This window comes from Leuresthes tenuis, unplaced genomic scaffold (assembly GCF_036924035.1).
Source record: "Leuresthes tenuis unplaced genomic scaffold, fLeuTen1.0.hap1 SCAF_4, whole genome shotgun sequence".
Classification (NCBI taxonomy): domain Eukaryota; kingdom Metazoa; phylum Chordata; class Actinopteri; order Atheriniformes; family Atherinopsidae; genus Leuresthes; species Leuresthes tenuis.
Genome location: NW_027325358.1, coordinates 33,604,561 through 33,631,144, shown reverse-complemented (window position 1 = coordinate 33,631,144; position 26,584 = coordinate 33,604,561). Strand labels below are relative to the sequence as shown.

The window sequence follows — 26,584 nt, the reverse complement described above, 5'->3', positions numbered from 1 at the left end:
ATGGAAAACTTATCATCTAACGCTTATATCTGCCAGCACCTTACTCTTGTAGAACTTTCCTACTTGTCCTCCCTCAGTGTTTAGAAATTATGCTTCCTTTTGTTATTTTGTACATATCACACCTTTGTAATAAAAGGGTGTTATGATGATTGTTAGGTCAAGACTACTTTCTTGTTTATTGTGATGATAACAAAGAATTTAGATACTCACTTGTTCTGAAACATTTTTCACATTAACATGGACCTTTTGTCAATATAAAGCCCTTAAGCACTCTTTAGGATATGACCTTGTGTTACATGAAATATTAGCAAAACCCATATTCAAATGAGATATGTGGCAGTCTCTCTATCTTTTATTAAACTGTGTGATATGTATAATATAGGTTATAATATATGTATACTCCCATACACAAAACATGTATGACTATTACAATTAACACAATAATGGCAGTGGTGCTGTATGAAATGATAAAAGACGTGTTACTTAATATTTGATTGTGTCTGATTTAATTTGTCCGAGGAAGAGGAACTTGGGTGATGTCCACCTGGGTGCTTGTGATGAGGTTGGGCATCCTCGTTTGAAAAAAGCTCAACCAAACTTTCAATGAAAATTGTCAAAGTGTCTGCCAAAACTACCAAAGTTTGCCACACATTGTCAAACAAATTTATCAAAAAGCTTCTCCAGAAACTTGTGAAATGATCTGTTGGTTTTTGCTTTGCGGTAAGACATATTGCATCACTTCCTGTTGCTTTGTGTGTGCACTATGATATTTCTTGCTCCTCTTGAACTACTAATACCTTATTTCTCCCTATAATTTACAAATCTTGCATAGTTAACTCTATCGCATACTTGTTATATTCTAAATAGATTTTCCCCACTCAGCGACATATTCGCTGAGAACAAAACCCTGGTAATCGGCAGCTCTATAGTCAGAAACGTGGCATTAGCAACACCAGCGACCATAGTCAAATGTATTCCAGGGGCCAGAGCGGACGACATAGAATCCTATTTAAAACTGCTGGCTAAGGATAAGCGTAAATACGGTAAAATAGTTATTCACGTCGGCAGTAATGACACCCGGTTACGCCAATCGGAGGTCACTAAAATTAATGTTGCATCGGTGTATAATTTTGCCCAAACAATGTCGGACAGCGTAGTTTTCTCTGGACCCCTGCCAAATCTGACCAGTGATGACATGTTTAGCCGTATGTCCTCATTCAATTGCTGGTTGTCTAGATGGTGTCTAGCAAACAACGTGGGCTACATAGATAATTGGCAATCTTTCTGGAGAAAACCTGGTCTGATGAGGAGAGACGGCATCCATCCCACTTTGGAAGGAGCGGCTCTCATTTCTAGAAATATGGACAAATTTATTAGTCATCCAAAAACATGACAACACAGGGTTGAGACCAGGATGCAGAGTTGTAGTCTTACACACTTCTCTGCGGCCTCCCACCTCATGCTGCCCCCCCCTCCATCAAAAAACACAAAAGGAGCAAATCCTCTTGTGCAAAAAAAATTTAAAACAAAAACTTTAACTGAACAAAAACATCAAACTATTAAATGTGGTTTGCTGAATATTGGATCTCTCCTTTCGAAGTCTCTGTTAGTGAATGATTTCATTTGTGATCATCATATTGATATACTTTGTCTTACAGAAACCTGGCTGCAGCAGGAGGATCATGTTAGCATTAATGAATCAACTCCCTCTGACTATTTAAATGTTCACGTTCCTCTAACCAAAGGCAGAGGAGGAGGAGTGGCAGCTATCTTCAGATCAGGGTTACTAATCAGTCCTAGACCCAAGATTGGTTTTAGCTCTTTTGAATTTCTGATTCTCAGTTTTTCACAGAAATCACAGAAACCTCTTGTGTTTGTTGTTGTGTATCGTCTACCTGGCCCTTATTCTGAGTTTCTGTCTGAATTCTGAGTTTTTATCACAGTTAGTGCTGAGTATAGATAAAGTCATTGTAGTGGGTGACTTTAATATTCATGTAGATGTTGAAAATGACAGCCTAAATATTAACTTTAATTCTATATTAGACTCTAGTGGATTTTCTCAAAGTGTTCACAGACCTACTCACTGTCTTAATCATACCCTTGACCTTGTGCTGACTTATGGCATTGAGAGTGAACAGTTAACAGTGTTCCCTCATAACCCTGTCTTATCTGACCATTTTTTAATAACTTTTGAATTTACATTACTTGACTATATGGCTGCTGAGAAGAATTTTACATATAGAAGGTGTCTATCAGAGAATGCTGTAATCAGATTTAAAGAGTTGATTTCACCATCCTTTTCTTCACTGCCATGTACAGATGACAGAGAACGGCTACCTAAATTTTATTCCAGTACAACTTGACTCTCTTGTTGACAGCACTATAGTTTCAATGCGTACAACACTGGACAATGTGTCTCAATTAGTCTGGAAAGACCGTTTAATAACATATAAGAAAGCCCTTCGTAAAGCCAGAACTGCTTATCATTCATCATTGATAAAAGAAAATAAGAATAATCCCAGGTTTCTTTTCAGCACTGTTGCCAGGCTGACAAAGAGTCCGAGCTCTCTTGAGCCATGTATTCCTTTAACTCTCAGCAGTGATGATTTCATGGGATTCTTTATCAATAAAATTGTTTCTATCTGAGAGAAGATTAATGGAATCCTTCCCACTATTATCACTGATGTATCACCAAGTAGAGCAGCTTTAGAAGTATCTTTAGAACCTGGTTTGTATTTAGACGGCTTCTGCCCAGTTGATCTCTCTGAGCTAACAACAGCAACAGTCTCTTCTAAACCATCAACTTGTATTTTAGACCCAATCCCAACCAGACTGTTCAAGGAGGTTTTCCCCTTAATTGACACTTCCATATTGGATTTGCTCAATCGGTCTTTGTTGACAGGATATGACAGGTACCTCAGACTTTGAAGGTTGCTGTAATAAAACCTTTACTTAAAAAACCTACTCTTGATTCAGAAGTGTTGGCTAATTATCAGCCTATATCCAATCTCCCTTGTTTGTCCAAAGCTCTTGAAAAAATAGTTGCAGTTCAACTTTGTGACCATTTACATAGAAATAATCTGTTTGAAGAGTTTCAGTCAGGATTCAGAGTGCATCATAGCACAGAAACAACAATGATCTCCTCTTAGCCTCTGATAGCGGACTTGTTTCTGTGCTTGTCTTGTTGGATCTCAGTGCTGCATTTGATATGATCGATCACAGCATTCTGTTACAGAGACTTGAACATGTTATTGGGGTTAAAGGAACTGCATTAGGCTGGTTTAAGTCATATTTATCTGATAGATTCCAGTTTGTTCTTGTAAATGAAGAATCTTCCTCACATATTGGAGTAAGTCATGGAGTTCCTCAGGGTTCTGTGCTTGGACCAATTCTTTTTACTTTGTACAGGCTTCCATTAGGTAACATTATCAGACAGCATGGCATAAATTTCCATTGTTATGCTGATGATACTCAGCTGTACTTATCTATGAAACCATATGAAACCAATAGGTTGGTCAGACTACAAGCCTGTCTTAAAGACATAAAGACCTGGATGACTCAGAACTGTCTGCTTTTAAATTCAGACAAAACTGAAGTTGTTCTCTTTGGACCTGAGCGCTTCAGGGAGAAATTGTCCAGTTATATAGTTACTCTAGACGGTATTTCCTTGGCTTCTAGTTCTACAGTGAGGAACCTTGGAGTTATTTTTGACCAGAATTTATCATTTGACGCACATATAAAACTGGTTTCTAGCACTGCCTTCTATCCTTATTATTGGGCTGTCCCACATATTCTCTGAAAAGCCTCCAGCTGATCCAAAATGCTGCAGCCAGAGTTCTGATGAGAACTAACAGGAGAGATTAATTCGCTCCCTGTTAAATTCAGAATAGAATTTAAGATTTTTCTCCTCACATATAAAGCTCTTAATGACCAAGCTCCATCGGGCGGCTGTGGCTCCGGAGGAAAAGCAGTCGCCCACCAATCGGAAGGTCGGTGGTTCGACTCTGGCTTCGGGCTACATCCTTGGGCAAGACACTGAACCCCACGTTGCCTCCTGATGTATCCATCAGGGTATGAATGTGTATGAATGATTAAAAAGAATGTAGTTATGTGTATCTTAAGACATGCTGTATGAGTGGGTGAATGTGGCATGTAGTGTTAGAAGCGCTTTGAGTGGTCAGTTTTACTAGAAAAGCGCTATACAAGTCCATTTACCATCATATCTTAAAGATCTCATTGTAAGATATTTTCCTAACTTCGCTCCCAAACTGCAGGTTTACTTGTTGTTCCCAGAGTTTCTAAAAGTAGAATGGGAGGTAGAGCCTTCAGTTATCAGGCCCCTCTCTTGTGGAATAAGCTGCCAGTAAATGTCCGGGAAGCAGACACCCTTTCCACTTTTAAGATTAGGCTTAAAACTTTCCTTTTTTATAAATCTTATTGTTAGGGATGGCTCAGGTAATCCTGAAACATCCCATAGCTGCTAAAGGCTTAGACTGCTGGGGGACCTCATCTGTCACACCTTTCCCCACTTTGCTCTCTTTTTCCCCCTGTTTAATTTCTCAAATGATAGTATGTACATGTGACATTATTGTGGTTATTAACTTGTGTTGCCCTGTTCCAACAGATATCCTTTGAATGGTGTTATGGTGTTTTTCCCCCCTCTTTTCCCTCTTTTCTGTCTTCTCAAACCCCAGCTGGTCGAGGCGGATGGCCACCCTTCCTGAGTCTGGTTCTGCCAGAGGTTTCTTCCTGTTAAAAGGGAGTCGTTCCTTTCCACAGTCGCAACAGGCATGCTCAGGACGGGAGATTGGATCTGTTGGTTTCCTTAGATAGGATATTTTTTTAATTGGCTCTATGTGAATGAATTGGATAAATTGAATTTGAATTCCAATTGGCTTGAATTGGACTATATTATTTTAGTGCCTTGAGTTGACAATTGTTGTACTTTGGCGCTATATAAATAAAACTGAATTGAATTTAATCTAACTGAATCTGTTGGAAAATGTGTCAAGAGATGTGTTGGAACAATTTCCTGATGGCAACCTGAACAAGAATTTGCCTGACGGAAACCGAGACAAGCTATCACCAAAATTGCCTGACAAATACCTGAATGACCACAAGGAACACTCTGTACTGTCACACTCGATCTTTGTCATGAGAACCCAAGTTTGTGCAATGTTAATGACCAAAGTGAATGTAATGATTTTTCATTTGTGACTAAACCAGTTAACTTTCCAGAGAGATCTGTGTTGATGGGTTCATTTGATCAGGGGCATTCGCAGTTTGGAAACGTGCGTAACAAGCAGTTTGGTGCCATCAGTCTGACAGCAGTTATGAAGAGCAAAACAAAGAGCGTGACCTGGGACACCAGAGATCTGGATGATGTGTTAATTGAATTTTACACTGGCTTTATCAATGTTAATGATTATGACCATGCTTTGCAGGATGTGCCCATGCCTTTTGATAAAGCACTACAGCAAGCACTGTTTGGTAATGATGCATGTTTGTTGACAGTTTGTGCCAGTACATGTGCCATACTTAATGAAAGTGGACGATTTGCCTTTGTCGATTCACATGCAAGCACAAAGGTTAACCAGAAAGGTGTGAGAGCAAGTTGTGTTGTATAGATCAGCTCTGTACAGTCTCTAGTCAGCTTTGTGTATAACGATGCACGATCATTTTGCATAAGGACACAAGATTTGAAGTGACAGGAGGGAAAGTGGTAAGCAACATCAGTACTGACACACGAGCACAGATGACTGAGCTCGTACAGTCACGTGACAACAACAAATACTACACACAGCTGCCCGCTGTACAGCAAAGTGGTAACAAGTGAGCACAAATTCTGCAAACAGTAGTCCTCTTTTGGTAAGCTGACTGAAGTCGCTTCAAATGTTGTAAATGTTTGTAACAAAACAGTACGTTCAACAGAAAGAACCATGTTACACTGACTGGAAGCTGGCTGGCAACCGGCTGGGAGTGGCAAATGAAAATGGCTGGGACTGTATACGTACATACATGTATATTTACACTAACATATATATATATGTATATACATACATATATATATATGTGTTAATTACATATGTTGATTTATTACATAAAATATTTTAAAGTAGAATTTCAAAGATTAATTAAAATAGACAGACAAAAGGTATCACCATAATCTCCTGATTTGTTGAGGAACCGTGTGCAGTTGCTGTCCTGGGTACAAATATACTTTCTCTCACTCTGGGCAGTGCACAAACACATACATAGTATCAAAAGCTGTATAATAGTAATTTCATAGTAATTCTTTTACATAAAACACAATAATTTTATTTGATCAGTCATAGAAACCCACCACAATTTTTTGAACCAACTCTGCACACTTTTCAAGTCATTGTTTTCTTTATGAATTGGACTGATGTGGAATTTGATTAATAAGATTTTATTGCATTATGATTGCAGTACAATTAATTGGATTGTAATTGGCTTGAATTGGACTGTATCTTCGAGATGTAATTTGTGTCCATATAAATAAAACTTGAATTTAATTATTTTCATGATCCTCGGTTGCTTCAACACTAGGCAAAATTAATGTAGCTTAGGATCAATTGTGACTTTAATTGACAAAGACTTGTATTATTTTAAAAGACACCTGGGGATTGATTCAGAGCCTTACAATTGGTAAAATGTAAATGCCGTTCTGTTACTGTACTAGCTAACTGCATCCTGGCAAAATGGCTAAATTACAGGCTGTTGTACCCACAACTGAGACCAACAAATAACACAGATTCTAAATACTTCGCTGACTCAATAACACATTCAATAGAATTGTGCTTCTTTTTTGTTGTTACTTTAATTGTCAATTAAATTTTAATTCAGGGAGATCATCATGAATAGACTACAGTATTGTTTTCGTAGATTGGTAACAATTTGATGATGTTGTTAGCATCATCAAATTGTCAGCAGGTAACACAGGACAGCTCTTCAGTAATCAACATGGACAAAAACTAACCAGCAGTTCAACATCTGAGATGTAGAGACACCCCACCTCTGTGACATAACCAGAAGCACACTATCTGTCTTTAACAAAAATACCTCCTCGTTCAGTTTTCTCTGTCTGCACTCTTTTTGTGCCAACATAATCTCAAAGCTGAATACAGAGGTGTTAGATTCATTCCTGCATTACTTTGGCTTTGGAAAGCTCAATCAACTGCTCCAACATGCAAATACTTTTCTCTTTGCCATGGTAATGTACGACAACAGATATGAAAAAAAAATGGTTGTAGCAGAAATCATTCCAGCAGCACAGCATCCAAACAAGCATAGAAAGTTATTTTAGAAATCAGTCTTTTCATGTTTGAAAATATAAAGAAGATGCAAAGAAAGACAAGTATGTCCAGAGCTACTGCAGCAGTCTGCCACTAGTGTGGCGTCATTCTGTCTGTGTACAGATGCATTGATGTGTCGCTTTGTTTTATCTATGGTTTATAGATGATTTCAATCAGATTTTGTGAACCATTTGTACATCCTAAAACAAAAGAGTCAGCCCTACCTCCCTCACCCTCTACACACACACACATACAGTGGTGATAGTGATAGATCAGTGATGTAACTGACCTCAGGACAGTATCCTTGGACTTGGTTCTCTGTAGTGATCAGTTTAGTGATGATGCAGAAGACTGAAGCTCCCTGTAGAAAAAAAATCCCACATGGAATACATCAATATCACTGCATATCATGACAACCAATGTGTCTGTCAGTTCCCTTAATTCCCTAATCCATTTATCGATTCATACTTGCGTAGGAGTGACGTAGTCTGCAACATCCATGACCCTGTTATTGTAGATACCAAAACCTTTGACCTTGGTCATCACTGAGGACTCAATTGCTGTGTCTCTCACCTGGTAAGCCTTTTCACTGAGAAATACCCAACTAAAATACACACAGACATAAACAAATAGAGAGACATGAATAAATAGAAAATGCAACACTGGGTTTCAGTTTTAGGCCTGAACAAACTTTAACACAAAGTCTGGTGGCATAGACCATAGTGAATGGTGGAAATATTTATGTTTATGCATTTAGCAGACGCTTTTATCCAAAGCGACTTACAAATTAAGTTATAACAAGCTATATAAAAAGCTAACAATAAACTACATAGAAGGAACCCACTAGTCAGACTCTGCCAGAGGTGACAGAGTAGAGATAGAGTGCAGGCATAGAGGGAAGTACAGAAAGATAAAGTGCAGAGATAGAGGGGGTATGGAAGTACAACGTAAGTGCTAGGATAGGCGATGCTCTCTGAAGAGCTGGGTTTTCAAGAGTTTCTTGAAGATAGACAGGGATGCCCCTGTTCTGTTATCGCTAAGTAGGTCATTCCACCATCGTGGAACGACACATGAAACAGTTTGGATTGTCTTAAGCGTGGTGTAGGCACTGTTAGACGACAATCCTACGACAAACGGAGGGACCGAGTTGTGACATAAGCCTTTGCAAGAGCATTCAAATATATGGGAGCCGTTCCATTAAGCACTTTGTAGGCTAACATCAGTGACTTGAATTTGATGCAGGTGGCTAAGGGTAACCAGTGGAGTTCAATGAACAGAGGGGTGATGAGTGCTCTTTTAGCACTGATCGAAGACCAGACACGCCGCCGTGTTCTGGACCATCTGCAGAGGTTTTATAGCACACGCTGGGAGATCAGTTAAGAGAGCATTGCAGTAGTCAAGGACCAGGAGCTGGATGGCATGTTGAATTAGGTATGCTCTGATCTTTCTTATGTTTAGCAATGCAAAGCGGCATGAACAAGCAACAGAGGTAACGTGATCTTTAAAGCTTAGATGGTCATCAATCATGACACCCAAGTTTCTAGCTACTTTTGATGGAGCAAGAGATAGGGATTCAGTTTAGATGCAGATGCTGTGGTGTATGGTTGGTTTGGCTGGGAAGACAAGCAGTTCAGTTTTTGGGAGGTTAAGTTGGAGGTGATGTGCTTTCATCCATGTTGATATGTCAGAAAGACAGTCTGAGATTTGTGCTGAGACCGTGTGGTCGTCAGGTGGGAGTGACAGATAGAGCTGGGTATCATCAGCATAACATTGGTATGAGAAGCCATGTGATCGATGATCTGGCCCAGTGAGGTGGTGTATATGGCAAAGAGAAGAGGTCCCAGTACTGAATCTTGGGGGACCCCTGTGGCGAGGTGGTACGCTTAAGAAGTCTGACCAAGCCAGGATACTTTGAATGACCGACCAGTGAGGTATGATTCAAACCAGGAGTGTGCTCTCCCTGTGATGCCCATGCTGGAGAGTATGGACAAAAGGTATACTGTGGCTGAAAGTGTCAAATGCAGCCGATAAGTCGAGCAGAATAAGTACAGAGGACTTAGCTGTCGTTCTGGCTTCTTTTAAGGCTTCTGTCACAGCCAACAGAGCTGTTTCGGTGGAGTGTCCACTTTTAAACCCAGATTGGTTTGGATCAAGGAGGTTTTTATGTGAGCGGTAATCAGTGACCTGCTTAAAGACCGCCCTTTCAATGGTTTTAGACAGAAACAGGAGGAGAGAGACCGGCTGATAGTTCTCCACTTGAATGTGGTAGGAAATGTGCCCGATGTCAGTGAAGCATTAATCACATGCGTGACTGCTGCAGTTACAGTAGGAGCAATGGATTGGAACAGATTAGTGGGAACGGGGTGCAGCGGGCATGGAGTAGGACATGTGAGAAGTTTAGACACACTGCTATGAGCGAGAGGGGTGAATGAGGAAAATGATGCAGTAGGACTTCTGCATGCAGATTTTGTGGCACAAGGTTTCCGGGTGTCAGTAGTACTATGAATCTTGTTAATGTAGAAAGACTTTTTTGCATCAGTAACACTGGTTGCAAATGATGACAGTAGCGCCTGGAATTTAGCTAGATCTGCAGGATCTTTTGACTTGTGCCATTTCCTTTCGGCAGCTCTGAGATTGGTGCGCAACGCTCGGAGAGTATCATTAAGCCAGGAGTGAGACTGGGAGGATCGAGCGGGTTTGGTGGATAGAGGACACAGACTATCCAGAGATGAGCTCAGTGTAGAACAAAGGGACTCGTGGCATCATTAACCTCAACGGAGGAGAATGTGTTGGAGGTCGGAAGAGCGGAGGCAACAACGAAGGACAAGCAGGTGGGCGACAGGTTGTGGAGGTTGCAGCGGAAGCAAACCATAGGGGTAGAAGCAGATGGTCTTCTCAGGAGACTCACTCTGAACTGAATGACAGAGGTCAGAAAAGTGCAGAGGTGTGACAGATAGGGCCTCTGTGGCACAGTTTCTTGTGAAAATGAGATTCTAGCACTTTGCCAGCTTTGTGAGTCGGAGGACTGCTGAGCAGTTGTAGCTCAAACGAGTGCATTAGTGTCAGAAAATCTGAAGAGTTAGGACTGTCAAGGTGGATCTTCATGTCACCAAGGACCATTATGGGACAGTCATGCTCTGGGATAGAAGAGAGCAAGGTGTCTCGTTAATCTGGAAAGTCACCGAGTTGTCCTGGTGGGCGATATACGACAACCATATACAGTAGGTTTTGACCGGTGCAGTTACCAAGATCACATGGTATTCAAAGGTATTGTATTTAGCATTAGGTAGCAGTTGGTTGTATTTCCATTTGTTGGAAATGAGCATGCCCGTTCCACCACACTATAAAAAATATATTGTAAGTATTTGCATGCAAATTATTTAAGTAAACTTTAATCCTGCAATATTAAGTAACACTCACTTGCCAGTATCAAGTAAATGTTACTTTCCATAAAACATTATAGTTGTGAAAATATTAAGTAACATTTACTTGATTACATCCAAGTTTTAAAGTATATTTATTTAAACAAATTAAGTGTACTTGCTTTTCATAGGCAGGAACATCATTTTACTTCAAATTTTAAGTAAATCTTACATATCTGTAGAATTTGCCGTTATGAAATAATTAAGTAGATATTTTTTTTTTGCACTTTAATTTACTTGGTTGCATTACATTACTAACTAAAATGAGGTAGTCCATCCATTTTCGATACCATCAATCCGTCGGTCGGGTCGCAGGGAGGCTGGAGCCTATCCCAGCAATCATCGGGCGAAAGGCGGGGTACACCCTGTACAGGTCACCAGTCCATCACTCACTCATAAGGACAATTTGGAGTCAACAATTAATCTAACATGCATGTTTTTGGACGGTGGGAGGAAGCCGCAGTACCCGGAAAGAAACCATGCATACATGGGGAGAACATGCAAACTCCACACAGAAAGGCACACAGAACCTGGAACCCTCTCGCTGTGAGGCAACAGTGCTAACCACCACACCACCATGCAGCCCAAAATTAGGTAGTCATTACCAGTTTTCTTTTGATCAATGTTACCGACTAAATTTAACCAATACTCTGCACTTAATATACACTCGTCATCAATTACAATGCAATAGTTTATTTTTCATTTTAAAGTTTAAGTCAGACATAATTATCATCCTTCTGACGTTAAAAAACACTATGCACAGAACAGTGCAATTTCAACATTTAAATTAGTCCTCTAGACTAGTGTACTCTTAAGAATGCAATTAAAACATTAAATGGGACAAAATCCACAGAATCAAATCAAATTACTACAAAACAGCTTAAGGTGTCTAACCATGCCATGATCAAGAATACAATCTTTACTGTGGACACTAAATTGAAAAACACTTATGACAGGCTTTCAAAATAATTTATTCAACAACAGACTTAAAAAACACAAGACGTTTCGGTGTTCATCCAAACACCTTCCTCAGTTGTTGGAAGGTGTTTGAGGAACTGAGGAACTTTTTTTAAAGCCTTTCACTGACACTTATGACAGGCAACTTTCCAAACCAAGATGACCCTTCCAACCTTCCAAACAAAGATGAACTAGAACTCAAGTGCCAATTATTGGCATTATTGGCAGAGTATACTTGCATGATGCCACTTTTTTCTCATGTCATGCTATAAGTAACTTCAATTTCAAGCTGTTTACTTTTGGGGACAGTTTAAGTCCATCCAGCTCCAGAAAAAGTTTTTGAAAGACTTCAAAAGTGTAGCGCAAAGTGGGAGGGTATGACAAGTTCAGGGCATAAATCAGTCCCATGAACAGTGAGCAAGCTTTGGCAGTGCACCCTGGCAAAATCTCATGGCCTTCGACAAGGATGGAGACATCGACTGGATCCTCATCAGCACCATGGACAACGAGTATTTTGAGGATGTGGTTACTAACATCACTCCGGTTGTCCTCCTGCATACAATGTACAACAAAAAAGAAGAATATTATTCAGAATTAAATAAAAAAAAAAAACTGCATTCAGAGTATATCTGTTCCTTTGGGCACTTTCACACCAGCCTTTTTGTTATCATGCATACAATATTTTAAACTTTCCTGAATAATGAAAATGATGAGTTGATTTGCTTCCTTTTGATAAATAGAAACATATTTTAATAAGACTTAATAAGAAATAAACTGCAACATGAACAAATGTAAATGAACCTTTTGTTTTGTCTCGCTAAATGAAACAGCACGGACGTTCATCAGCCCCCCCATTCTAAATGCACAATGTTAATTCACTAATGTAACGTTACTTCAGTGTTGCCGCCAAAAGTTTTACAGAGAACAAAACCACGTTCTACTATTTTGACATGAGTTGATAAACGTTATACTGTTACATCGGTGCTTTTTTAATATCCTACCTTTCGTTATTTTTAATCGGGAAAACTGCAGCCCTCCCAACAAAATGTAACTTTCAGGCAACGTTTCGTGAATGTTACCTCAACGTCCCCTAAAGGTTTAAATAGGTTGTAGTGCGACCTTCTGCAAACGGTGCCGGTGTTCCGTCGAGCCGCGTTTCCCCGTCAGATACGGTTTCCCCTGCATCTCTTCGCCGCTCCGCGCTGCACACGCAGCAAAGAGCGCGCGTGCCTGTTCAGCGCTCGTAACCAGCGAGACGTGCTTGCGCGCAAGACAACTACAGACACTGTGAAAGCTAAAACAACGTCTTTCAGTGTAGTGTAGTTTTTTGCACTTGCGCTGTCATCCAAAACATTCAAACACATACATATATATTCATATAAGCTATTTTTATTTATAGCCTTCATATGTATGTGTGATAGATAGATAGATAGATAGATAGATAGATAGATAGATAGATAGATAGATAGATAGATAGATAGATAGATAGATAGATAGATAGATAGATAGATAGATAGATAGATAGATAGATAGATAGATAGATAGATAGATAGATAGATAGATAGATAGATAGATAGATAGATAGATAGATAGATAGATAGATAGATAGATAGATAGATAGATAGATAGATAGATAGATAGATAGATAGATAGATAGATAGATAGATAGATAGATAGATAGATAGATAGATAGATAGATAGATAGATAGATAGATAGATAGATAGATAGATAGATAGATAGATAGATAGATAGATAGATTTAGTTTTTTACTAAGTCAAATACCAGTACAAGACACTTAGGAAAACGTCAAATAAAAAAAATAAAAAAAACCCAAAGAAACAAACAAATAAATTAAACTCAAAAGCTAAAAACTAAGTCATTCCCAAACACTGAACAAATAGCATCTTCACAGCACCAACGATCAGTAAAGACATCCAAAGAACCCATTGTCTTGTAGAAACAAAATTCCAGTGAAACCCTCGACATAAGTAGATTCTTAAGGATCGCCACAGCCTCATAACCTGGTGCCTGGTTAACTTTATTCTTGCGACTTAAATAAATAGCAAGCTTTGCCTGCCCAACAATAAAGTTAATCAAGCAACACTTTGTGTTACGTTTTTGACAGTAAGGGAACCCAAGAATAAACCTTTGCCTTGAACATATCACCCCCAATGGGCGAAGTAACCCATCCAAAAAAATAAACATAGGAAGAAGCCTGTCACACCCCATAAAACAATGAAACACTGTTTCCCTCTCGTCACAAAATGGACATTTATCACTTGCTCCTGGATTGATCGCAGCAGTAAGTGCATTAATAGCTATGGCCCCATGCAAGATCCTCCACTGAAGATCTCCTGTCAGTTTTGTCAATGGTGGTTTGTATAGAACCCTCCAAGCTGGCTTACTCTTTCCATCAATTTGCAATTTCTCTCTCCACACCGTATCAGGTCTATCTTTTAGTTGTTTCTCATTCAGAATCTTCACCATCATTCTGTACATTGCTTTCCCATCAGCTGAACACAGGTTAAGGTTGCCACGGATCCCTAGGTCCAGCAGTGGACTAGTGTAGCTGGACTCACGGAAACCAGGACAAAAAACAATGTCAGGAAAAGGATCTTCATCATTTAGCTGAAGGTTACCTGAACAGTACCCCTCTAAGAGGGCCCTCTCCCCACCATTCAAAAGTGCAGCCATTTTTTCTAAAAGCCTATGAGCATACCTCACAGACCTCAGTCCCAAAGAAGAGGCAAAAGCCTCTGCATCCTGTAAACTGTTCCCAGCTTTTTCAAAGACATGCCGTAATTGAAAGCAGTTACACGCACACAATACCTTCTTCAGTCCTGAGGTGTCATCCCCACACAAATCAAAACGAGCCCCCAAGATGACCGGTTCTTCAAGCAACCAATGTAGAGAAACCACTGGATTCAGCCAGCGGTGCATGATCAGGCCCCAGACCTTGAAGCAACTCTGGTAGAAGGGTGACAGTCCACTTAAAGCAAGTCTCTTATGATCCACCAGGAACAAAGCAGAATCCATCCTCAGCGTGTCCACCTCCCGCAGAATAGCCAGCGACAGGGGGCGGCAAACCATACTTTCTGGCCTCAGCAAAAACTTCTGGATGAACTGTAGGCGGAAGGTGGCCTTCCTGCTTATCAAGTTGACGAGGCCCTGCCCGCCCTCATCCTTGGGCAGGAAGAGCACACTCTGAGGGACCCAATGTAGCTTGTCCCAGAAAAAGTCAACCATGAGTCTTTGGATTTGGGCCAAGAGTCCAGCAGGCGGTTCATCACAGGCTAACTTGTGCCACAGCGAAGAAGCGACCAAGTTGTTGATCACCAAGGTTCGCCCCCTATAGGACAAACGGGGAACAATCCATTTCCACCTTTCCAGCCGACCCTTGACCCAATCCACAGTGCCCTCCCAGTTCTTCTTAGGAAAAGCGTCATGACCCAAAAAAACCCCAAGGTACTTAAAACCATCCCTTTTCCAGATCAGCCCACCAGGCAAGCTGGGGGGCTGCCCATTCCAGTTTCCCATCAATAACGCTTCACTCTTCCCCCAGTTAACTGTTGCAGATGATAAGCTGTTAAAAACTTCCACAATACATTCAAGTTTGCGCACATCATCAGCACAGGTGACAAAAACTGTTACATCATCAGCATAAGCAGACAAATAAAAGCAGCTGTTACAGTCAGGAAATGTCAGACCATTCAATTCAGATCGCAGTTTGTGAAGCAATGGTTCTATAGCCAAGGAATAAAGCATCCCTGACATAGCACAACCCTGCCTAACACCCCTACAGACTTTAAAAGGAGCGCTCAAACCACCATTGACCTTAAGCACACTCTCAATGTCCCTGTACATTGTTTTTATCATGGCACTAAAACCCGGGCTAAAGCCAAAAGCATCTAGCGTTTGCCAAAGATACACATGTTCGACCCTGTCAAAAGCTTTTTGTTGGTCCAATGAAATCAAGCCAGCTTTAATGCCCTTTTTGTGAGAGAGATCCAGAAGATCGCGAACCCGAGCAATATTATCAAAAATTGACCTCCGTGGTATACAGTAAGTCTGATCGATGTGTACAACTTGTTCAATTACCCCACGCATTCTTGTGGCCAAAGCCTTGGAAGCTATTTTAAAATCTACACACAGGAGAGAAACCGGACGCCAGTTTGCTATATTTCGTAAGTCACCTTTCTTGGGTAGTAAGGTAATAGCAGCTCTTCTGCAACTTTGTGGTAGTAGGCCTTTTTTAAAACTATCAAGCAGGACACCCAACAAGTCCTGCCCAATCACTGGCCAAAATCATTTATAAAACTCTACTGATAAACCATCAATTCCTGGCGCTTTACCGTTGTCCATACTCATAAGTGCAGAGTGGAGTTCATGAAGGGACAGAGGTTCATCCAAAGCAGTGGTGGCTGATTTTTTTATTTTGGGTAACCCATTGTAAAAGTTACTGGCTATATCTGCTGCATTAGCAAGCTTGCATTTATACAGATCAGCATAAAAACCTAAAGCGTGCTTACGAATATCAGTAAGATCAGTGAGCTCATGCCCAGTGTCTGAGAGCAGGCAGCGGATAAGTCTACCCTGCCCATTCTTCCTCTCCAGATTAAAGAAAAACTTGGAGGGTGCATCCATCTGGGTGACGCATTGAAACCTAGAACGCACCAGGGCTCCCTGGGCTCTTGTACCTAACAAATCAGACAACATGTTCTGTTTATGCTTAAGTACTGTAGAATGTTCAGTGGCAGCTACCAGCCCTTGCAGATCAAAGATTTCGTTCTCCAGGGCTGTCATCGTTTGAGCCATTTCTTTTGTTACATTCAGTGTATACTGTTGGCAAAGCTGCTTAATTTGTACTTTTCCACAATCCCACCACTGCTGTGGGGAGGAATACGTTCATCTTTCCTTCCTAAAAGTTTCCCAAAAAAAGGTAAAAATGTCCAGAAAGTGCTTATCATCTAACAAAGACACGTTGAAATGCCAGTAGGCACTTTTAGGCTTAATCGGCTCCATAATTACACTACAAATTACTGCACTATGATCAGAGAAGCCAACAGGGGATATTTTGCACAATTTCATAGAGCTTAAATGATGTTTAAAAACATATAGTCTATCCAATCTTGCAAGAGATACAAGGTTGTCTTTACTATGCGCCCAAGTGTACTGTCTAGTGCTCTGGTGGAAACTTCTCCAAACATCACAAAGGTCATTGGCTTCAGTCAGTTGTATAAGAGCCCTTTGAGAAGCAGAGTGGGGCTCCGAGTGGTTTCTATCCAAGGTGCCATTCTCAGTGCAGTTAAAATCACCACCCAAAAATAACAAGTCATCTGTACATGCATCTTTCAAAATATTATTAACTACATTCAAAAACAGAACTCTCTCTGGACCTAACGTAAGTGCGTATATATTTAAGAAAATCATGGTCGCACCATCAAATTTGGCCACAACCTTTAAACATCGTCCCTTAACAATCTCATCTATCTCATAGTGAAGCAGCACAGAGGTCTTAGAAAAAAGTACAGCCACGCCCCCACTCACGGAGGACTTGTGACTTAGCACAGACAAACCCCTCCCATTCCCTTTTCCAGTCAACCTCATTGACCCCATCACTATGTGTTTCCTGCACAAAACATACATCGATATGCCTCAATTTCAGAAACTCATAAAGCATCATTCTCTTTTTAATGTCCCTTGCACCATTTAAGTTAATAGTTCCAATAGTGAAGTTCCTCACAATGTTGAAACAAGCCTAGTGGAGATGTTATGAACCACGGTCAACCGATAAACCGAAATGTCACTTAGAAGCATCTTTACCGTGCAGTTGTTTTCGAATCTGGCTAACCTTTGCTCGAATTCTTTGCTCGAATTCTGGCTTGGGAATGAAACCCTCCCTCATCCATAAAGTCGCATCATTAACAAACTGTGGGAGATCAGGGAATTTCTTTTCAAAGTCAACACCTCTTTCCCCTTTATGGGTTCTAAGGAAACTCAATATTTCTTCAGACGTATAAACGGTGTTTGATGCATCAGTCTGTGAACACTCCAACCAGCTAGACTCCCCAGTGTCAGAGGGGCCAACACTATCCTCCCCCCTCGTCATTTTGCTGGCATTTTTTAGAGTTCTCTGTGGCTTTCTCTTTCTGTCTGGTACCTTAAACTGTGAGTCTGCCTCCATATCAGACACTATATCTGCCATCAGATCATCTGCCTGCTCTACCTGCTTAACAGGCCCAGGGGGGTGACCAGCGTTGGGTTCAGGTGAAATATATTTTGCAACTTTACAGTCGACTATCGCAGGTCCAGGCACCATCCTGTTTGCCAGGGCAGCCCATCCATGAACGACACTGTCTTTGACAGCTTCAGTTCCAGCAGACCCACCCGGTCCCTGCTCCGCAGATGTTGCTATAGTTACAGCAGCCGAGGGGTCTCTCACAGAGAATACAAGATCACCATGAGAAACATTTTCAGGGGAACCAGTCTTAGAAGGACCGGCTGCATCAGTAGACGCTGGGGGGTCAGTTACGCATCCTGCAGATTCTGTCGCAGCCGCTCCCCCCTGCTCCATGCTTGGTTCATCACCGGCGGCCGCTGCCTGCTCACCAGGGCAGTCGCGCACCAAATGCCCGACTCTGCCGCAACCAAAACATTTCAGTGCTACATTCGAGGTTACACAGGCTACATAGTCAAAACCATCATCATTAAATTTGATCGTTAGGTCTAGCTCATTTTGACCATGATTTAAAACCATGTAGACTTGTCTCCTAAAAGACACAAGGTGTTTGAGCAGAGGTGACTTGCAACCAGCGGGGATCTTTCTTATCGGAGACACCAGTTTTCCGAAACGTGATAATTCACGGGCAATATGCTCATCTTTTAGAAAGGGGGGGACATTTGACAGAATTATCTTCCGTGAGGGACTACTCAAGGGGAGGACAGGTGTCAAGGAACCCTGAATAACAATACCATGTTGAGTGGCCTCATTTGCTTTTTCAACAGAACTAAGAAATAAAACAATCGCCCGATTCATCCGCGAGGCAGAGACAATATGCTCATGCCCCACGACTTCCCCAACAGCTAGACTGCACTCCTCTATACTGACATCAGAAACCACCTTGATGCCATGGCGTCTTGACAAACTTTGAAAATCCATTGTTCTCCCACGGGGTGCCGGCCTCCCAGCAAACGCTGGAGCGCACCTCCGCAAAAAAAAATCAAACAAACACCACAATTATCCTCAAAACAAACCACCCAACAAACAAAGAAAAAATTGTCACAAGGACAAAACAAAAATATAAAGTTAGAGAATCAGTCACTCACACTCGGCTCAATCTCACACGCATGCGCAGATAGATTAGATAGATAGATAGATAGATGGCCTGATGACCAAATAACAACCGTCAGATACTGTTCCCCCTGTGATAAAGTGAGGGAACGCATCCGACAGTATCTGACGGCTGTTATTTGGCCGTCAGGATGCGTTCCCCCACTTTAACACAGGGGGAACAGTATCTGACGGGTGTTATTTGGCTGTCAGATACCGTTCCCCCACTGTAACACAGGGGGAACGGTATCTGACGGGTGTTATTTGGCCATCAGATACCGTTCCCTCACTTTATCACAGGGGGAACAGTATCTGACGGTTGTTATTTGGTCATCAGGCCATCTATCTATCTATCTATCTATCCATCTATCTAATATACACACATATGAAGGCTATAAATAAAAATAGCTTATATGAATATATATGTATGTGTTTGAATGTTTTGGATGACAGCGCAAGTGCAAAAAAGTACAACTACACTGAAAGACGTTGTTTTAGCTTTCACGGTGTCTGTAGTTGTCTTGCGCGCAAGCACGTCTCGCTGGTTACGAGCGCTGAACAGGCACGCGCGCTCTTTGCCGCGTGTGCAGCGCGGAGCGGCGAAGAGATGCAGGGGAAACAGTATCTGACGGGGAAACGCGGCTCGACGGAACACCGGAACGTTGTAGGAACGTCAGCTCAAGGAGGGCTGCGAACGTTGCCATGTCAATTGTCTAGACGTCCTAACGTTCGCCTAAAGTTCCTCTGTTAGCTGGGCTCCCACTACAGACCACCATGAACAAATGTCGTGTTATGCAAACTTTAAATTGACCTTTGAACAGTTAAATATCTTGCGTCACACTACATGCAGATTTATATATTATTACAAATTTAAAACAGAGCGGTAAAAACTTACCTGCCGGTGGTCGTACGTGCTACACCTTGATGAGCGTGATGCTGCTGTGACGTCCGGAATAGTGTCACTTCCTGTGCGCATGCGTCGTGCATGCGTTTCGAAACCCTACACTTTCAGAGTAAAGTTTATGTGAATTTTTTAGGTTTATGGACATACATCTATTAAACATTTAAATAATATGAGGAAACCGAAGTAAAACTTACTTTTCCCCTATAATTCATGTGTTACGTTAATAAAATGTTCAATTTTACTTAAGAAACTCTAGTTCTTACTGAATCTTAAAAATACAATGTAGAAATTATGATAGTTACCCTAATAGAATTTATCGCACCAAAAAGTCACTTTTTTCAGTGCACCTCTCCCAGATGTGCGAGAGGTGTGGGAGAATCTCAGTGAGAGCCAGGATGCCAAGAGACAGGGGGTTGGCATAAGCCAACTCTATCTGTTCTTGAAGACTTCTGGAAATAATCATGGTTGCATTTGACTTTCATGTGATTTTAGTTAACGTTTGCTGAGCTGGTTTCAATTTCACATAATTGCATGTACTTTTTTTTAAAGATATACCACCTTTGTCGCTTCTCCCAAGTATAAAAAACAGTTTTGTGATATTGAGATTTTTTTATTTTTAAATATTTAAATTTTCAATGTGTCCATCATTGCTTTTATCGAAATATCCATAAATTTTCTATTCCCGCTTAATTTAACTCTGGGTCACTGGAGCTCATTCCAGCAGTCACTACTTTTACTCCCAAATTAATAATGCACCACAAAACAGCTGGATGGAAAACTAAGGTATTGTATATTTATTTTATTGAACAAACAAATTACAAGAAGTTAAGATTGTTGTTGCTCATTTTTGTTCAGCAGGTGTGCACTGCATTAGCAACACTGCGTATATACAATTCAGAAATTCATAGAATCTACCAATATTTTTTAGAATTTAAGTCAGTGGGGGTTCAGGCTAATCCAGATCAAGATTTATTTTTTATTCTCATATTTTTTTTAATTCAAATAATGATTTCTATTAATTCGCTGCAGAAAACAATTTCAATGCACATTTGAAATTACCCGATTTTTACTGTGTTTATACATGTGTGTAATGGGGTGATAAGTTCTATTAAAACGTCTTAGTGAGGCAGACATACAAATTGCATTTTCTTAGTGTTGCAATAAAACTAAAGTGGAAAAACCTAGTTTGCGGGAAAATGCTATAAATTTCTTTCACACAATTCTAGTCATAACATTTCAAACTTTACATTATAAGCTTATTAATGAGTAATGAAGGTCTGTAGAATATATCAAATCCTTATCTATTACATTACGAAGACCTTATATCAGGATGACTGATGTTTAATTCAACTAGAGCAATGCAAATAATGTGAATCAAGCATACACTCACCAAACGAAGTAAGTAATGATCAGAAGTTGGACAACACGGTTGATGATGCCGATGGTCCAGCTCTTAACGACCACTGACTTTGTGGTTTCATAGGTGAAGAAGTCTTTTATACATGACCACATTTTAGCAGGATGTGAATGTGAGAAAATACCAAAAAGTTCTTATTGTGTATTTCCTGTATATGATATAATAATAAAATGAACGATGATAATAATAAAAACAACAACATCAAACTGCTGTATGCATGTTGGTATGTCCCCAAAGCAATTTCAGATTAATGTTCCTTAAAGAAAAAAAAAAGAAGAACAAATTGTCCCCTCTTTAGGTCCAGCACAGAGTGCAGCTGCCAGATATTTGACAGCTGTTTCTTTTCACACTTTAAAACTTTTAGCGTTTTCTTTTAAATCCCTGGAGCTCAGTTACTCCAATCTTCAGCTCTTGTTCTCGTCCTCTTATTATTCGACTTCATGTATCACGATAACCAACTAAGCTTTCTGCTTCATCCTTGTGTCTTAACACATTCTGCCTGCTTCTTCTTTCCTCCTTCTCTCAGTCTCATTTATCTCCGACTCTGTGGTCCCCCATCAAGTACCTCAATCCCTCTTCAGACCCTCCCTCTGCTAAGTGCACAAAGCACTTGCATTGTCAGTTTCATTTGCAAGCCAAATTTCATTCACAGCTGTGTAGTCAACATTGTAAATTTTACTTTTAACAGATTAAATTGTGTTTTCTCTTTATCCCTGCATAGTGGTTAAAGAAACATTTTCGGAACAGAATAAAAATAAATAAATGAAAAACTTAAAAAGAAAAAAGCCCCACAATTTATAAAATATATCCGTATTACACAAATTCCAAACAGTACATTACATCTTGTTTATTGTAATGAACACTTTCATATTGTATTCTAGTGGTGGGGTTTTGTGGCAGCCATCTAGATATTAATAACATTCCACTAAAGCGAAACACATGGATTCAAAGTATATGTGTCTATTATATTTATGGTTGCTGCATATTGCTCAGATAAATTGATGATAAACTTACATCATACTGGCCAGTATTAAATTATTTGAAGCATAGTGTTTTGTTATGTTTTGTGGCTTTATTGATTTGGCAGACACTAGATTTAATTGAATCTATTTTGTGATTTGCCAATTGACTTTTTGTCACTGATTTTTTTAATGTAATGAACAATTGTTTTAGTGTTTTAATTTTGAGGGCTTAGAAACTCTGACTTAAGCAAATTTGCAAGTTTGTACTTCTTCCCAGTTCTTTTTGGATATGGACAATAAATTGTTATATTATCTTCAGTTTTTTAATGATTCCTTTTGTACTTTTTTTTCTTTTTATGTTGTCTAAGATATTTTATTTTTTTTTGTACATGTTCGAAATAAATGAATAAACAAACAATTAGAAAAAGACACCTGAATGTAAAAATTAAACCAAGCATTTTAGGTTCTATTTCTGTATAAGAAGCGGGTGCCTCTGTCAGGATCGATGGGAAAAGGTAGGACCCAGATGCAGTTCTCAAGTTAAAAAAAAACAAGATTTATTCTCCAAAAAAACAGAACAGGGAGCAAAGGCAAAAAACAAAGCGCGGCAGAGCCGGATCAAAAAACAATTAACTGTGGAAAGGGACTATGACAAAAACAAGACTATAAATAAACTCTATGACTATGATTAACATAACAAGGCTACGACAAAACAAGACTATGAGGCACGTAACCAAACTTAGCTTTTCGTGACGAAGCATGGAGGGATCGTGAGGATTCTGCGATGAATGAAAGTAAACCAGGAAGCTAAATACTGTGAGGGGAGTGATCAGTGACATGAGGTGCAGCTGTGAACAATTAGACAGGTGACGTGAGTGAACTGAACGTGACAGGGGAAAAACATGACTAGAACATAACATGGTTAAACAAACTGTGACATAACAATACAAACTAATAGTGCAGACTGTGACAGCCTCACTAGTGGTCGCTTTTTGCTGTAGTTCTGTTCATATTCTATTTCTATTTGTATTTTGCATTTTAACTCTGCTGGGTGGCTGTGCTGCTTTCTACTTGTTCTTGCAACCCAACATCTGTTATACTGAGAAAACATGTCAATGGAAAAGTTGTTTACATGTGGGGACAACTGATTGAATTTTCAAAAGCCAAAATAATAAGTAAGCAACATCTTGGATGTAAATCCATACTGATCATATCAAAACTTTTTTTTTTACTACTTTTACAGAATTTAGTATTAGGTGAACATATCATCATGGTTTGAAATCACAACCATCAAGACAAACCTTTCAATTTATTTCAGAAGTTCTGAGCAAAATTGATTTAAACTGCATTATATCCATCATGTATGAGGTTGACCACAGTGAATTAGAGGAGAAGTCATTTTGTTTAAAAGGCTACTCTAATCCCAATGGATCAGTCTCCACAGCCTAAATGAGCACGTCAAACCATATCCAGGAGATAACATTTCATGCTAACTGACTTAAACTGTCTTCTGTCTAATGCTATTGAGACTCAGAACTCCTCCATTAAACATCAGTCACTTATGATGATGAGTTGATAATGGACTGCCATTCGATAAGAACCAGAAAGTTGTCATTGTCTTTCTGCCTTGCTTTATTTCTTTCTTGAGGTTGGGTAAAGGAGCAAGGAGATGGGCGAAAAGAAGGTAGTGGAAATAAATTGAAGGAATAGCAAAACAAGGGAGTAGCTTTTTTTGGACAATAGAGTCTGGACTGGGAAAGACTTGAAAGGAAATAGGAGGGAAGAAGTAGTAGAGGACAGAAACAGAAAGCAAAGACATATGTTTAGGGCTGTTTTACACATGTTTACAAGAAAAGCTAAATAAAACAGAAAGCCCCCTTGTTTATGTTATGGCCAGTCAGACTGACTACCCACATTCCAGGAACATGGAGAAAATATATCCACACACACAAGTGCTTAAAGACACATACACATACTCAGCAAGAGGTCTTTAAGCTCTAGACCACATAGGGCAAAATGTTTTTATGGTCAGCGACAATATTTGTAATGACATTTTGATACTTGTTGGTGTCACTCTTAACTCTGTGTAGCTTTTATCCCATGATGAGGGGTGTCAGTGCTTCAATTATTTTGAGGAGGCTCATTCCCATCATACTGTCATTCTCACTCATTGTCATGAAATGCAGCCATGCCTTGTGAAACACATAATACTTGTTTTCCAATATTCCAACTGTGCCCTCTCCTGTACTCAAAGCTCTTTCATTTTATCTGCCAGTGATCTAACATTGCCAATGAAGATCAAATGTGGAATTAATTTAACGTTCCTATTCCTTTTTCTGCACTAAGTTCTAGAATCTACCAGGAGAATCATTCGGATAGCATCCAAACTAGTTTTTGCCAGTTGCTTAGTGTGTACACACATAAACACACACAATCTTGACAAATCTTTACTTTCATCCTAAACTACACCTAACATAATCATAAACTAAGTCTTCACCATGAAATGATACTATCTACTTTGATAGTATCATTTGCTTTTTGTCTTCAAAATAGAAGTAGTTCTTTCTAATTAGTATAAATGCATACATTATACATACACATTATGCATACAAACATAATATGAGCAATACAAGTAGACACCCACCCACACATGCCTTGATTGGATTACATGAAAGTGATCTTACATGATAGAAAAATAAGGTAGACGGAGAAGAAAATACCATGGAAGAAGGGTCCAGAACCCCTAAAAAAGATTTGTATTGATCTGAACATTCACAACCAAAGAAGAAGGGTGAGAGAGCTTTCTGCCAGCAATTGTAATTAGGTTAACTTCTAACATTATCATCATAATTTCCATTTCAAACAATGCTTTCACCAAAGAAGCTGCACAGATCATATCACTAGAGTTTTTATGGGCCTTCAACCACTTTGTGGGAGCTAATGGGAATCCAGATAAAGATTACAGTAAATGTCTTCTTTTCATTGTCTAATGGGTTAACGTTTATGCGTTCATCCACTGGTGAGTTTAGCTCTCTCTGAACTGAGCCTGTTGAAGCAAATAAATGATCAAATGAAACAGTTTATAGTTTTTGTAATTTTGTGTAAAGTTATTTATTTCACCATTTTTGTATTTTTAAAAGGAATAAATAAATTACTTACATTAGTAAGGTATTAAGTAAACATTCAGTTTTCTTTATGAAAACTCAAATGAGAAAAAAGAGAAGTAATTTTTAAAAAGTAATTATTTGAATGAGACTGTCTCATTGGAGACATCATCAGTATATAGAACCAGTCAGGCCAGTTTATTGATGTAGAATTTTAAAGTAATAAAATAAATATTAAAATTTCAACATTGTTTATTTTCTTATCTTTTTTTTGTTTACCACAAGATTACATACATAAAGGGAAGCTTAGCAATTGATGAGCCAAGTGGAAGAACCAATAGACACTTTTATGAATTGATCTGGGAAAAAGGGGGTTCACTGATTTAACATTAAAATGACAGCTATAGAGAAAGGAGTAGTTTTAAAATGGGACAATAATATAGAGGTTCTGCCTTCAGTCAGGTAATGGGAAAAGCCAGAAACAAGAAGAGAGAGTAAGTGTTAAGGTGGATGGAGTGGAACGCTTAAGCCAAAGTGCGAGGCTGAAGAGCAAGTTTGACAGTTTTATCTTCAACCTAAAAGATGACTGCAGAATGAAAGCAAATATCCTGCGGCAGGATATCTTTTGACTGCAGGAATGTACTCAAATGGGTGAATACAGGTAGAGCAAACAAATATGTACCATTATTAACTGTGAGAAAGAGAAGCTAAATATAAACTAGAAAAAGCTGTTCCTGCAAAACAGCAGTGAAAATGCTTATTAGCTGAATGGGGATAGCTGACCATGCTCAAAAAGTTGAAAATAGTGAAAATTTTGCAGAAAACCAGTTGCTGAAGTCTGGGTTGAAAGAATTTCAAGATTGAACATTGGAATGACTTGAACTTACTGGAAAAAAAAAAGAATTTAAAAAAAGGCAGTCTTAAAGAAAGTTACAAGTCCTAGCAGAAAAAAAAATTATATGAATTCTGTTCATAATGCAGAAAAATGTGAATATTTAAGCCACCTGAAGCTAGATGAAGGCAGAAAAGTACAGGAAAGAGAAGAAAAATGCAAAACTAAAAGGGAAAAAAAAATCAGATAGATGTCAATATTTAACAGAAAAGGATTTGCTGGAGTTTCAAATGGTCGGAAATGTGATTTTGAAAGGAGCTGAAGCGTTATGAAGTCAGA

General features: G+C 39.5%; 1 protein-coding gene across 1 annotated transcript in view; it reads right to left on the bottom strand.

Moving 5' to 3' along the window:
• p2rx3b (purinergic receptor P2X, ligand-gated ion channel, 3b) overlaps positions 1-21,872 on the bottom strand; it is a 36,635-nt gene extending 14,763 nt beyond the window's left edge. Inside the window, exons 1-4 of the mRNA XM_072383885.1 lie at positions 21,321-21,872; positions 7,785-7,920; positions 7,606-7,677; positions 6,162-6,231 (exon numbers count right to left, since the gene is read on the bottom strand). Of these exons, the coding sequence (XP_072239986.1) occupies positions 6,162-6,231; positions 7,606-7,677; positions 7,785-7,920; positions 21,321-21,442 (400 nt within the window). The 5' untranslated portion in view covers positions 21,443-21,872. The remainder of the gene's footprint in view (positions 1-6,161; positions 6,232-7,605; positions 7,678-7,784; positions 7,921-21,320) is intronic.
• Positions 21,873-26,584: the final 4,712 nt, after the last annotated feature.